The 14260-nt window shown below is 34.9% G+C and overlaps 1 protein-coding gene and 1 long non-coding RNA gene across 9 annotated transcripts in view; one reads left to right on the forward strand and one right to left on the reverse strand.

Moving 5' to 3' along the window:
- Nucleotides 1–14260, reverse strand: part of PPP1R12A (protein phosphatase 1 regulatory subunit 12A) — a 160379-nt gene that overhangs the window by 6166 nt on the left and 139953 nt on the right. For 6 of the 7 annotated variants that reach the window (XM_007088740.3, XM_007088739.3, XM_042992809.1 and 3 more), the window contains 4 exons: nucleotides 9464–9480; nucleotides 8263–8398; nucleotides 6250–6354; nucleotides 860–907 (listed from right to left, as the gene is read on the reverse strand). In XM_007088740.3, coding sequence (XP_007088802.1) covers nucleotides 860–907; nucleotides 6250–6354; nucleotides 8263–8398; nucleotides 9464–9480 — 306 coding nt within the window. Of the gene's footprint in view, nucleotides 1–859; nucleotides 908–6249; nucleotides 6355–8262; nucleotides 8399–9463; nucleotides 9481–14260 lie in introns of those variants that run through there. The other variant, XR_001510998.2, reaches the window with a different exon arrangement.
- LOC122240395 lies at nucleotides 13274–14248 on the forward strand. Of its 2 annotated transcripts, none has more exons than XR_006220075.1 (2): nucleotides 13274–13569; nucleotides 14162–14248. It is a non-coding gene; the product is annotated as an uncharacterized LOC122240395 (long non-coding RNA). The 2 variants fall into 2 exon arrangements; XR_006220076.1 differs by lacking the exon at nucleotides 13274–13569 and adding an exon at nucleotides 13871–13939.

Below are 14260 nucleotides of genomic sequence, written 5' to 3' on the forward strand. Positions count from 1 at the left end.
TAAATTGGCTATTTTTATAATGGAATGGAAGAAAATGTTTTATCAACTGCTCCTGATTATTTATTCTTTGACTTAGAGATCACAGCTATCCAGGATATAACTTCTCTAACCACAGCTCACGTGAACAGACAGACACTTTTTGGGCATTTTCCTTTAACTTTTGATCATTTATACATTCTGAACTGCTCAAACTAAACTTGTAGAGTTATTCCTATGGCCACTGTAAGACCCTTGAGCAATAACAATAAATGAAGAAATACACGTGACTATTATCACAGCCAGCTAAAAAATTACAGAGAGACAAAAAAGAGCAAAAAGGCTTTTCTAATAATCATTTTTTTGTTTAAAATATCCTATTTAAGTTAAATATTTAAATTCAAAATTAAGTAAAGCATCATTAATTTAAAAAGAATTTTAAAATTTGATGTTCTTAGAATCTTTATAAACTTTAAATTTTGCAAACAATTAAACTAAATGTATACATGATCAAAATGTTTTAAGTATATCACCACAGAAAACCAAAGGAGATAAATGGCATATCAAAAACAGCAGATTCATTACCACAATGTGTACATTTCAGAATGAAGGCAAAGATTTTTTTTAATCCATTAAAGGAATAACATGGTAAATTAAGTCTTAACACCTACAGAGGCAGGGTTATTTCACACCTACAGAGATCCCATAGAACTGTATAAAGAAGCTAAACCAGAAAACATTCCTAATTAAATTAACATTAATCTACACTAATTAAAACTATCAACCATAAAGCCAAAACTAAAAGAAAAAAATCCTCCACTATTGCTTATATAAAACAATAAAAGGGGAAAAAGATTACTTACTCAATAAAATGGACACTTACCCTTTTTTCCATTTCCAATAGTGACCGATCAGCAAACCTTTCTTGCCTCTGTAACAAAGTAAGAAATATAAAAGGGATCTAAGTACAGTAAAGGTGGGGGGTGGTAGTGGAGGAGGACCACAGTAGCTCTCCTCTAGTGGTATTCAAATAAGTCACACTATTCAGGTAGAGGAATACACAGGTATAAATAAAAATCAGTTTTGTATTGAAACAATAAAAAGTTAAAGGAATGCTTAGAAACAGAATGGTGTCCACAGCTCTCACGGACTACATTCCACTTTCCTCAGGTCTTTACATAGTATAGTACGGGGTAAGGAAGGAGGAGAACTGTGGAACAACACCAAAAACATCCTCCAGTTTCTCCTCCAATGCTCAAACTCTCTCCTTTCCTACACCACCAGGAGGAGTGGCTAATCCGAATGGTCAAATTCTAAGACCTTGACTGAAATGTAGTTCGGACTAGATTGAGTGAAATATCCATGCAGACAAACCAGTGAACTGGCCTAAATTTTGTTTTCCCTCCCAGCTTAGCCTTGCCCACTCTCTCTCTCTAGAGTTTTTGTTAACAATCACCCATGTTCCAAAATTGGTAAGTAAGGTTCATACTCCTGGTCACTTAGAAGAAATCCTAGCTATATAGCTTTTCTTCTCCTGGTGAACTTAGGACTCATTTTCCTGCTTCCTGTACAATGTGATCAACTCAAAGTTGACAAAGTCCCCTGAGATTTGGGGGATGGAAAGGACCCTTGGGATTTTAAGTCATATGGTGCATGTAACACCACAAAGCTCTGCATATGAATACTGAGTAAAAGACCCAGTTAAAAAACAAGTTCTATCCTAGTTCTTTCTGACTTACACTGACTTCTGTACATTTATCTCCCTTGGGATTCCTGGTCACTTTGCCGGAAAAAAAAAAAAAAAAAAAAACAACCAACAACTCATCAAATGGCTCACTTCCCAAAAGTGAATTTGCTGAATAATCAATCTTACCAATTACTAGAAGTGTTTTTTGTTTTTTTTTTTTTTTAATGTTTATTCATTTATTTTTGAGAAAGAGAGTGTACAAGCAGGGGAGGGAGAGAGAGAGAGAGGGAGACACAAAATCTGAAGCAGGCTCCAGGTTCTGAACTGTCAGTGCAGAGCCTGATGTTGGGTTCAAACCCATGAACCATGAGATCATGACCTGAGCCAAAGTCGGCCGCTTAATCGACTGAACCAACCAGGTGCCCCCAAAAATAGTTTTTGACAACTTTTTTTAAATGTTTATTTTATTTTTGAGAGAGAGAAAGAGAGCAAGTTGGGGAGGGGCTGAGAGAAAGTGAGACAGAGGATCTAAGTAGGCTCTTCGCTAACGGCAGAGAGCCTGATGTGGGGCTCAAACCCACACACAGTGAGATTATGACCTGGGCCGAAGTTGGATATCTAACCAAATGAGCCACCAAGGTGCCCCTTTGACACCTTTTTTAGAAGAATGATAAGTAACATTTTTTAAAGTTTATTTTTGAGAGTGAGAGAGTGGGGGAGGGGCAGAGAGAGGGAGACACAGAATCTGAATCAGGCTCCAGGCTCTGAGCTGTCAGCACAGAGCCTGACATGGGGCTCAAACCCACAAACTGAGAGATCATGACCTGAGCTGAAGTCGGATGCTCAATGGACTGCGCCACCCAGGTGCCCTGTTTTTTGGCAACTTTATTAACAAGAATGCTCTTTTATGACTATTAACTACAAAATTTACTTAAAAATGTATTTCATCATTAAATGTTTTTTTTTTTCTTTTTAAAGATTTTATTTTTAAGTAATCTCTACACTCAACACAGGGATTGAATTTACAACTCCAAAATCAAGAGTTGCAAGCTCTACTAACTGAGCCAGTCAGGCACCCCTAAATGTTTCTTTATACAATTTTCTGTTCTGTCAGCCCTTTCAGTATTCATGCTTTAGTATTATTAAGACTTGCAACCGTTACTTTTTGATCCTTTTATCACAATTTCTTTTTTTGTGGTTATGGTATATAAAATTTAAAGATCTAATCATAGCTGGGTATCCTTCCCTCTCTCTGTTGTTTTAAATGGTTTTATGCTTTTGTGCTTACTCTCTCTGGAAAAAGAAAAGTCGACATTTTCATTACTTATTGTTAGAAATCAAATATAAAATATATATGTATCAAATATAAAAACTTTTCAACTAATTCTGATTTTTTTGTTGTTTTTAAATTTAAATTTATATTTTAATTGCTAGAAATACAAAACAAAGGCTAATATAATGTGCCCCTTGAAGATCTGCAAATGAATCCTAAAAATGTTTAAATGACTGAAAGATGTAGGGGCATCTGGCTGGCTCATTCCGGAGAGCATGTGACTCTTGGTGTCAGGGTCGTGGGTTTGAGTTCTGTAGCGATTACTTAAAAAAAAAAAAAAAAGAAAGAAAAAGAAAAAGACTGAAAAATTTAAAAATGACATTCAAAAGCACCCGAAAGAAATCAGAAATAGCTGAAACAATGCCATTATATGTAAGTTAATAAAAGTTTAGATGGAAAATTGGCATTTTATTGAGTTTTCTTCATATAGGGACATTTTAGCAACTTTATGATTTATGTGCTAATTTCTTATGTTAAAAATCAATTTTATTAACTAGTTAATATTTCTGGTAAATCTTATAGTTAATAAGCTGTTAAAATCATAATTACTATATCTAGTGAAATGACATTTGACAAAATATTCATCAAACCAGTTTTTGGTAAATCAGCCTATTTCCCTCTGTTGGAGACTACATGGAGGAGGGTGGCTGGACTAAGATGGGACTTAAAGATTCTAGAGTCCCTTGGCCAACTATTATCAAACATATGATTAATAGGATGATATCCCTTGGAAAAAACTCCATGCAACTATCAAACTGCCACCACTATGTTATGGAAGTAATGCTTAAAAAAGAAAATTAAAAAATCAGGTGGAATGATTCATAGTAGACTTAAATATTCAGGATAAATACTCTAGAGTTGAACAAAAAGCTTAATGTTTATCAGTTCTGCTTTTACATATATCCTTAAATTTTACAAATAACATTTACATAGGTTTTCCAACTAAGATAGTAACTCTGAATACTTACCGATGTCTTAAACTCTGAATTACCCTTCCCATTATTCATTCAGTATACTGGGCATGGTACTCAGAATGTCTGCTAAGGCAGAAGCTGTCATACTTTTTAATCCAGTGACTTTTCTGGCCACAGTCCACAGGATCAGAAATTGGTACAGGACCCAAAGGCAACTTGCTATAGGTTGTCCACTGTCCTATGAAATTGGACTTTTCACTAACAAGACCGTGAGCTGTAACAGGCCTGCTCCATGCTGATAATAACTGGCTAATTCTATCAGTTCTCCTCTCTTGTAGAATTCGAATGAGAGACATATAGGAAGAATGAAATGACAACAGGGTAACGCAGAGAGCAGAAAAACAGAGAAGGTAGTAAGCAGTAAAAACACAGATTAGTTGACTCACCAGTTACAGGACACTGCTGTAGAAAGCAGTGAGCTTTTTTTCTTTTTAAAGCAGTGAACATTTTTATTTGGAAAACATTATGATCAAATCTCTAGAGCTAAAGCTATTTTCAGAAAACTAGTTATGATATTTTTATATGAGGAGGCTCACAAAGCTACTAATGCAACCCAAAGAAAGATGACTTTCCAGTTTACCATAAAGCCTAAGCATAAACCAGCAAGTTGTAACTTGTATGACATTCTAAGTTTTTATGACACCTCACTGTGAAATGTGTTCTTGTTCTGACTTACTTCTCTGTATATCCTTATAGTAAACCCTCATCAACTGATGGAATCTGCAGAGCTGAATAAGCTCATAAGGTTATCTTAACTCCTGGAATTTTAGCAAAGCCTCCACTGTGCATTGCCAATTGCTTCACAATGTAATAGTGGTTAACAACAAGAAGGGACCTAGTAACAAGTAGAAGTTCACATAGAGAACTTAAAAAATTACAAAAAAGTATAAAAGAATGACCAATGAAAGTATACAGTCTCATTTATACAACTGGAGATGCCATTTTTAGATCAGTGACTTCAAACTGGATTCCAAAAGTTGTACTGCAGAAATGTGTTTATACTAGAAGGTCTCATGTTAAAATTAAACAAGTTTGTTTTCTTAAAAATTATGGGACCCCTTAGAGGCTTTTAACACATGAATAGTATCCTATAAAACTTCTAAGATGTAGTATAGTATTTCCCAAGATTCTTGGGTTACAAAACTTTTCTCTTTGAATGAGAACAGGTAGAGAATGAGGAAGGAATGTGTCTATCACTATCTCCCACAATTATAGTATTCCATGAAAAAAGCTTAGGAAACAATTCCTAGATCAAATGTATCCTACATCATATATACAGCTGTGAATTTTGTTCAGCTATCCCAATTTTCTTGTCTAAAATGGTCTCATGTAGGCTGCTGCATAGAAGGTAGGTAAAAAGCGTTAACGACAAACTATCTCATCCCAGCATTATTATATCAAATTACTTTTTAAGGAACAAACAGAAAATATTTATAATGAATAAAAGTGATTATAGGGGTGCCTGGGTGGCTCAGTTGGTTAAGGGCCAGACTTCGGCTCAGGTCGTGGTCTCACAGTTCGTGAGCTCGAGCCCCACACCCTGGGCTCTGTGTGGACAGCTCAGAGCCTGGAGCCTGTTTCATATTCTGTGTCTCCCTCTCTCTCAGCCCCTCCCCCACTCTCACTCTGTTTCTTTCAAAAATAAATAAAACATTAAACTAAAAAACAGTGATTACAAAATTATTTTACGGCGTTAAGAAGATTCTGTACAGATGCTTTTAAAACCCTGCTACATTTGGTATTCTGGAAATAAGCATTTAAGCCCTGTATGTATCACAACATAAGCATTAAAAGGCTTAAAAACACCTCAACTTTCCACTACAAGGCTATACATCTGTGTGTGTGTGTGTGTGTGTGTGTGTGTGTGTGTGTTTAAGTTTATTTATTTTGAGAAAGAGAGAGTACACACTGTGCACGCATGGTGTAGGGGCAGAGAAAGAGAGGGAAAGAGAGAATCCCAAGTGGGCTCTGCACTGACAGCATCTGACACGGGGCTCTATCTCATGACTGAGATCATGACCAGAGACTAAGTGTCAAATGTTTAACCAACTGAGCCACCCAGGTACCCCTATACTTCTGTATTGTTAATTCGTTCTAGAAAGAAGTAAAATGAAGTCATCATTAAACTGTATGATCTTGATTCCTTCTTACTGATAAGCTATTATCAGTAACCAAACTTATCTTTCAAAGAAACATCTGAGAATATTTCAGTCCCGTTTTTTAGACAGAATAAATCACAACTATTACCTTCAGGGTAATGAACAGAAAAAGGTACAAACCTGGGTGGCCTTTTCCAATTGTAATTTAAGATCTGTCAGTTCCATATTCGTATCATGTAGCTGTGCTTTCAGCTTTTCATTTTCAGCTAGAATTTGTTCATAAAGCTGTAAAAATTAGGGTAGAACAAATTACTTTTCTGCTCTCCTAATATTTTAAGATTTCACATTGATTATTTGCAATACTGAAACAGAGAGATTAATAAGAGATAGAAGCCATTAAAGGAGACATTAAAAAAGTATTTTAATGCTTTGTGGTTGCAAGGCAGAAATTTTTGGTTATGCTATGCAGGTGTTTGTCCATATAAACTCTTTAACAAATTAGATCATGTTACAAATTTAAGACATCACTAAAAAATCTAACTTTTCTATTTCCATTTAAAAAAATTCAGTTATATGATAAAGAGGGACTACATATCTACAGACCAACGACAGTTACAGCTAAGGGTTGAACAGCTTCCAAGTGATCTTCATTTGGGGTCTGTAAACCTCTCTGCCTACCAATCTCTCTTGAATTCCTGACACTGAGACGGAGCATCAGTTGTATTTATCATTTAATTAATGTATTTTTCCTTTAATGAAATTTAAAGGAAAGTGAAATATTTCTTGAATACTTTCGTAACACTTGAATCTACTACTTCTTTCCCCTTCATCTCTACTACTACCACTACAGATGGCTAAAATCATCTCTTATTAGACTATTTTAATATTAAAACTGTTTTCCTGACCTCTTTCTAATTTGTTCTATTAGCAGCAAGAGTTAACTTTTCCAAATTACAATCTCAATTTCATATGCCAACCATTCCATTAACCCTCAGACATTAGAAACCCTTGAACAGCTTCTCAGGGTCCTCAGTATGAAGATATCCTTAAAACACCCTGTAAAACAGGTATGGTCTGGTCCTGACGTGCACACCTAACTGCAATGTCACACCTCCATCCCTTCTGCTCTACTAGCCATACTGAAAATTTAATTACTTCAATGCATCCTGTGCTGTTCTACCATCAGGTCAATGTCTTTGCAGTTCACGTAGAAAACTTTTTTGTCCCATTCTGCCAGTTTAACTAATCACCCTTCTGGGATTCACTTCGGAAGTTTCACTTCTTCAGAACATCTGTTTCTAGGCCCTGTAACTTTCCTTTATTATACACTTTTAGAACACAGATCCTTTACTTCAGGATAATTGTTTCTATTTTCAAATTATACATTTACTAGTATGACTGTATGATAACTTCTCTCTCTTCTACTACATGGAAGATATCCATAAGTGTAATGACAGAATCTTCAATCTACTGCTGATAAGTAGAAACTCACCACTTAGCACAGTTCAGGGTTCAATTCTTTATCGAATGAATGACAATCTTATTCATAATGTAAATCGACCTCCCACCTTCCTTCTCTTGCTGACTTAGTTTGTAAGAAAGTGATACAAATAGCTGCCAAATAGCTGGGGAACACATACAAGTATCACAAGGCTTCTTTTTCCCCCAACAAATTTCATCAGGTTTATTCTAAGCTCAAAAAATGTAAGAACTATGATAGAATCCTAGATTGTTGAGTTTCCAAGACTTACTTCCTAAATACTTCCATCCTTAATCTGTAATAGCACTTAAGCTACCACAAGTTTTTTAGTTACCTAGGAAAAATTCTATTCTCCTAGGAAAGCTCTATTCCCTTTTTTTGGCCACCTCTTATTAACAAATAGGTAAAGAAAAATGTGTGCGCACGCACACACAAACATCCCCAATACCCATGCCTCTTTTCAACTCAATCACAGTATCACCATACTAGCCTGAGACACTTAAGTGTGAAATAGAGTCTCTTTCCTTTAAAAAAACAACAAAACAGCTATTTATTTATAGGCTATCTACCATTTAGTGCCCCAAACTGAAAATTAAGTTATTTCAAGATATTGATTTCATAATGAGTGCCAGGAATAATATCCAAACACAAATATATCAATATATCAACCAACAATTATTTTTTTATTAAATATAGCTGAATAACCCAAGTACCTTTTTAAAGTCAGTTGAGTCGTCCTTTTCTAGCCTGCTACTATAAGGTTTTCTTTCTTCTAAGTAGCTGTATGATCCAGAGCGACCCAATAAGGAATCATACCGATCACTAGCTGATGTGGAACTGGTTTCATATCTTTAAAAGATGAATTAAAGTCAAAATCTTTATTAAAGGCTTTTACAGCTCACATTAACATGCATCCTACTACATTTGAACTTGATATTCCAAAACAGCAGATAACATTCTCCCTCATCTATTATCAATCAACTTTTATGATACATTTTATAAGTGGAAAGTTATTTATAATATTATTCATTTCCATTATTTGAGGAAGAGATTCAATGTATCTATATCCAAAAGTCAGAACTGGTTTCACATCACGATAAATTATTTCAACAATTTTAAATTGTACATTTTTTTTACATTTTAAAATCTCTGAAATCAGAACATAGAACATGGCTTATAATTGATGGTGTATTATACTTTTTGGTAGCACTTTTCCTTTGAGTGGCATACAGTTGTCTAAAAATTTTAGATTTGATAAACTAGTCTATCCAAACAGATAATAGGTCTGCCCTAAACAGAAAGAACATATCTCATTTGTACATAAGAATTCTCTTATTATCTCGTTCTGAATTCAGGTTACCTTTTCTTGATAAAAGCTATTGCCTCCATATTTCAATGGAAATGTGTAGTATACAAAAATTTGTTCTTGGTTTTACAAGGCTTTGGTTAACAATTATGGGCAAGAGAAATGGAATGGAGGTTAGACTCAAGGACACTGTGGAGGTTCTCTAAAAGGTAAATAATTTTGAGCTAGATGACAGTTTTTAGTGTCTTCACGGGTTTTCTTTTGTTTAAAGCAGGGATTGGAGAGAAGATTCAGAATACCTCATCAAATAAATTTATGGTGGGTTTCATCAGCCCCTGCTGTTATTAGGAAAACTTAAAAAGTTATCACTGTTGTAAGGGTTTAAGAAAAAATTTTCTTTCTTAGTGAGTTACTGGGACTATTTAACTAGAAGTAAAGGCTTTGACAAAGAAAGCTGGTAACAGTTATTAGGTCGTCTAAACATCTACAGATTTTTATTATTCAGATAATCTTAATAACTCACAAAATCCATAAGTATCTAAAAGCAACATGGAATAAAAATCTAAAAATAAAAATAAGAAAAAAGTCAGTAAAAATATAAAACATACCTAGAAATGGAATCCGTCTAGAAAAAAGAGAAAAACACAGGCATACTAAATTTCTATACTTTTATTAAAGCAACTTGATAGATCAAGTAAATTTAACATAACATTTATGCTATTGTCACACTACTAAACTTCTCTATTTACTATCTATATGTTTTAACTGTAATGTGATTATTCTTAGAAGTTCTAGAACAGAATCACTGTATTTTTCATGCATAACAGCCATGCAACTAATTACACTTGGCAGTTTATGGTCATCTTTTATGAATTTCTGAAAATACCATCATACAATTTTTTAAATTTTTTTTTTTAACGTTTTATTTATTTTTGAGACAGAGAGAGACAGAGCATGAATGGGGGAGGGGCAGAGAGAGAGGGAGACACACAGAATCGGAAGCAGGCTCCAGGCTCTGAGCCATCAGTCCAGAGCCCGACGCGGGGCTCGAACTCACGGACTGCGAGATTGTGACCTGAGCCGAAGTCGGACGCCCAACCGACTGAGCCACCCAGGCGCCCCCATCATACAATATTTTTAATTAGAAGAAAAAAAGAGAGAGATTAAGACACATATTTATTACTTATACCTACCCTGCAGGAGAAAGTAGTATGTTTATATTAAGAAACATAAAGTTTAACTACATGGTATCCCAAAGCAACTATTTTTCTCATTTTTCTGTTTTTGAAGCAATAACATGAGAAGCAAACAAATGAATACTTGAAGTATTTTATGTATAATAGTATACACATATTTTGTTTAAAACTTACTTTCTTTTTTTTTTTTTTAATTTTTTTTTTTTTTAACGTTTATTTATTTTTGAGACAGAGAGAGACAGAGCATGAACGGGGGAGGGGCAGAGAGAGAGGGAGACACAGAATCTGAAACAGGCTCCAGGCTCTGAGCTGTCAGCACAGAGCCCGACGCGGGGCTCGAACTCACGGACTGTGAGATCATGACCTGAGCCAAAGTCGGACGCTTAACCAACTGAGCCACCCAGGCGCCCCTAAAACTTACTTTCTAGAAATCTAGCTATAAATTCCTCCAAGTTTAGCAATTAGGGGATAGGAAATTAGGATTTAATTTTCTCAAGTAAGTGGTATGCTATGTCAATGTTTCATAACTTTTCTTATCTAAATAGTGAAATGATTAATAGGGTCTTAGTAGGGGACAAAGCTTTTTTGGTGGTCATCCTTAGCTTTTTTCCCTTTCTACTGAAGCACTAGCTGAATCTATAATTTTCTGTAAGGTAACTATTAAGAAATGGTTTGCTAAAAAAAAGAAAAGAATGGTTTGTAAAATTTCAGAATTTAGATAATTGTATTTTTCCATTATATTTATCTCTGAATGCACTGTAAAATTATTGAGTTCTTTTGGGATTATTTAAAGTCTAACTTGGACTAAAAATGCCTTACTAGTCTATTGAAATTGAAAACCAATTGTAGGGGGCGCCTGGGTGGCTCAGTCGGTTAAACGCTCAACTTCAGCTCAGGTCATGATCTCATGGTCTGTGAGTTTGAGGCCCATGTCGGGCTCTGTGCTGACAGCTCAGAGCCTGGAGCCTGCTTTGGATTCTGTGTCTCCCTCTCTCTCTGTTCCTCCCTTGCTCATGCTCTGTCTCTCTTTCTCTCTCTCAAAAATAAACAAACATTTAAAAAAAATTTAAAAAAAAGAACCCACCCAATTTTAATTTTGCACTTGCTTCCTATTTTTTTCACACAATCCTTTACCTCATTGATTTGTTCATTAGTTTTATAACAATTAACAATTCTGAAGTGAAATTTTAATTTTTGAGAGATTCAAATTCATACACTGCTAAGAGAATAGACTTTGTAAGTTCTCATCACAAGAAAAAGAATGTATAACTATGTGTAGGAATGGATGTTAATTAGACTTATTGTGATCATTTTGTAATATATACAAATAATGAATCACTATGTTGAACACCTGAAACAAATACAGTATTATATGTCAATTATATCTCAAAAAAAAAAAAAAAAAAAAAAAAAAGAACAGAACCAAAAAAGCCCAAGAGATCCTATTCAAATTCAAAAAAATATCCATGTGTACATATCAAATGAAAACATCACCTCTCACCTCACCAATTTGCACTCTGGTTCACTGATTTAAATTTAAGAAAAAACAAAAACTCCAAGCAGTCACAGAAATCACTCAAATTTCATTTCTTTGTCTTTAAAAATCGTTTGATCACGGTGATTATTTACATTCTTAAAATTGGGATAAAAACCCCATAACACAAAATTCACCATCTAAACTACTTTTAGGAGTAAGGCTTAATAGTGTTAACTATATTCGCATTGTTGTGCAACACATCTCTAGAACTTTTTTATCTTGCAAAACAAACTTTACACCCATTGAACAACTCCCCATATTCTTCTACCCCCAACTCCTGGAAACCAGAACTCTACTTTGTCAGAGTTTGAATAGTTTAGATACCCCATGTAAGTGGAATCATAGTAGGTCTATTTTATGACTAGCTTATTTCAAATGGTAGATGTCCTTATTTCATATAGTAACATCCTTGCTCCCTGTGTTATAAAATTATTTTTTCAAAGTAAAAATACCCTAATTACAGTGCCAGGAGGTCATATAAAAGTACCATAGCGTAGGGGCGCCTGGGTGGCTCAGTTGGTTAAGTGTCCGACTTCGGCTCAGGTCATGATCTCGCAGTTTGTGAGTTCGAGCCCCGTGTCGGGCTCTGTGCTGACAGCTCAGAGCCTGGAGCCTGCTTCAGATTCTGTGTCTCCCTCTCTCTCTGCCCCTCCCCCACTCACACTCTGTCTCTCTCTCCTTCAAAAATAAATAAACATTAAAAAAAAAAAAAAAAAAAAAAAGTACCATAGAGTAAAAAAGTTTCACTGTAACTCCCTGTGCCTCCAACCCTCTTAGATAACTACTGTTAACCTTTTTTGGATACACATGTAAGTGAGCTTCTGATTTGTACTGTTAAACTAATCTCAGTAAAGAATGAATTTATTACAGTCCCAAAATCTTATATAAAAATGCCTATTTTAACAGTAATCATACCAAATCTGAGCATTATTAACTTCTGCTAATTTCACTTTTTATTTTAACTGTCACGTCTTTGGTTGTTAAGATTGAATGCATTTTAAAATTTACTGGCCATTTATATTTCTTCTTTTATAAAACTTACTAATTTCATATATTCTGTCTCTCCTTTTAAGTGAGTCTTTTAATAGTACAAATACTAATCTTTTAAATGTTAAAAAGAGGGTTAAGATTATTCACTTTATAAACAGAGTAAATGTGCCTCAACTTTAATAAGGGTATCTTTTCTGTCATATTCTAATTTTACATGTTTAAATAATCAAATCTGTTAATCTTTTCTTTTTCTTGCGTTAGTGTTATACTTAAATTCTTTTTTATCTATTATTAAAAAAAAATTTTTTTATGGTTATTTGAGAGAGAGAGAAAGAAAGAGCACGCGCGTGCGCATGAACAGGGGAGGAGCAGAAAGGGAGGGAGACACAGAATCTGAAACAGACTCCAGGCTCTGAGCCTTCAGCAGAGAGCCCAACACGGGGCTCGAACGCGTGAACTGCAAGATCGTGACCTGAGCCAAAGTCGAAGGCTTAACAGACTGAACCACCTAGGCACTCCTATACTTAAAATTCTTGATTTATTACTAATGTCCTTTGCAAGGTAAAAGTTTTATTATCTAACAACTTAATGATAGCAAATCACAATAACCAAAGCAACATAAGTCCCATTTTTAGAAATAATGAACGTTATAATTATCATACATAATTCTATGTAACAGATGTTATGATAAAGTAATGCAGCTTTCTATGATAAAATTTAATCTTAATTTCTTTTAATTTATATACTGAAGGTAGACAGCTTGAGCTTCATATGCAATTGAGAATTTTTAAGAACTTTTTGGCCTTATCTAATTTACTTATCTTTGAAGCAAAAATGTACAGGGCACACACCATTTTGTAATGTAGTTAACTTGGATTCTAGAACCCTAATGGAAGTTCTGTCATCAAACACACTATTGAGGTGTTGATGACACTATTTATTTCAGAAAATGTACAGAAGAATTTTGCTGCTAATACTTTTACACAGAAAAGTAAGGGCTGATGCTACAAGGTTTTTTTTTTAAATTTTTTTTTTAATGTTTATTTCTGAGACAGAGAGAGACAGAGAATGAGTGGGGGAGGGGCAGAGAGAGGGAGACACAAAGCAGAAGCAGGCTACAGGCTCCGAGTTGTCAGTACAGAGCCCGACGCGGGGCTTGAACTCACAAACCGTGAGATCATGACCTGAGCCAAAGTCGGTTGCTCAACTGACAGAGCCACCCAGGCACCCTGATGCTACAAGTTTTAAAAAGAGAGTAGCATAGTGGTGGAAGCACTTTTCTAGTCTACTGTAGAAGATACTGTTAGTGTGTTAACCTCCATTCTTCCTTTTCCTCATGGTGTACCAGTCATTTGGTTTAGGTGAGTAAAAGTAAAATCTGGGTCTGGCAAGGTACCCACCTTCTGGGTATCTTTTAGATACTTTTTGTTTCCAACTTTGAATATTAATTTACATACAATAAACTATCCACTTAGAGTACATGGTATGATAAGTTTCGACAGTTGTATATATTCAGAAAACAACTACAATCAGGATCCAGAATATTTCTATTGCCTCTAAAATATTCTTTGTGTCCTTTCCAGTCCGTCTACCCCAGATCCCAGAGAAATGCTGAGTACTATCCCCAAGCATGCAGGTACAGTATGCAGTAACAGTTTTGCAGGAATAAATACAAACACAAG

Source organism: Panthera tigris, chromosome B4 (genome assembly GCF_018350195.1).
Source record: "Panthera tigris isolate Pti1 chromosome B4, P.tigris_Pti1_mat1.1, whole genome shotgun sequence".
NCBI lineage: Eukaryota > Metazoa > Chordata > Mammalia > Carnivora > Felidae > Panthera > Panthera tigris.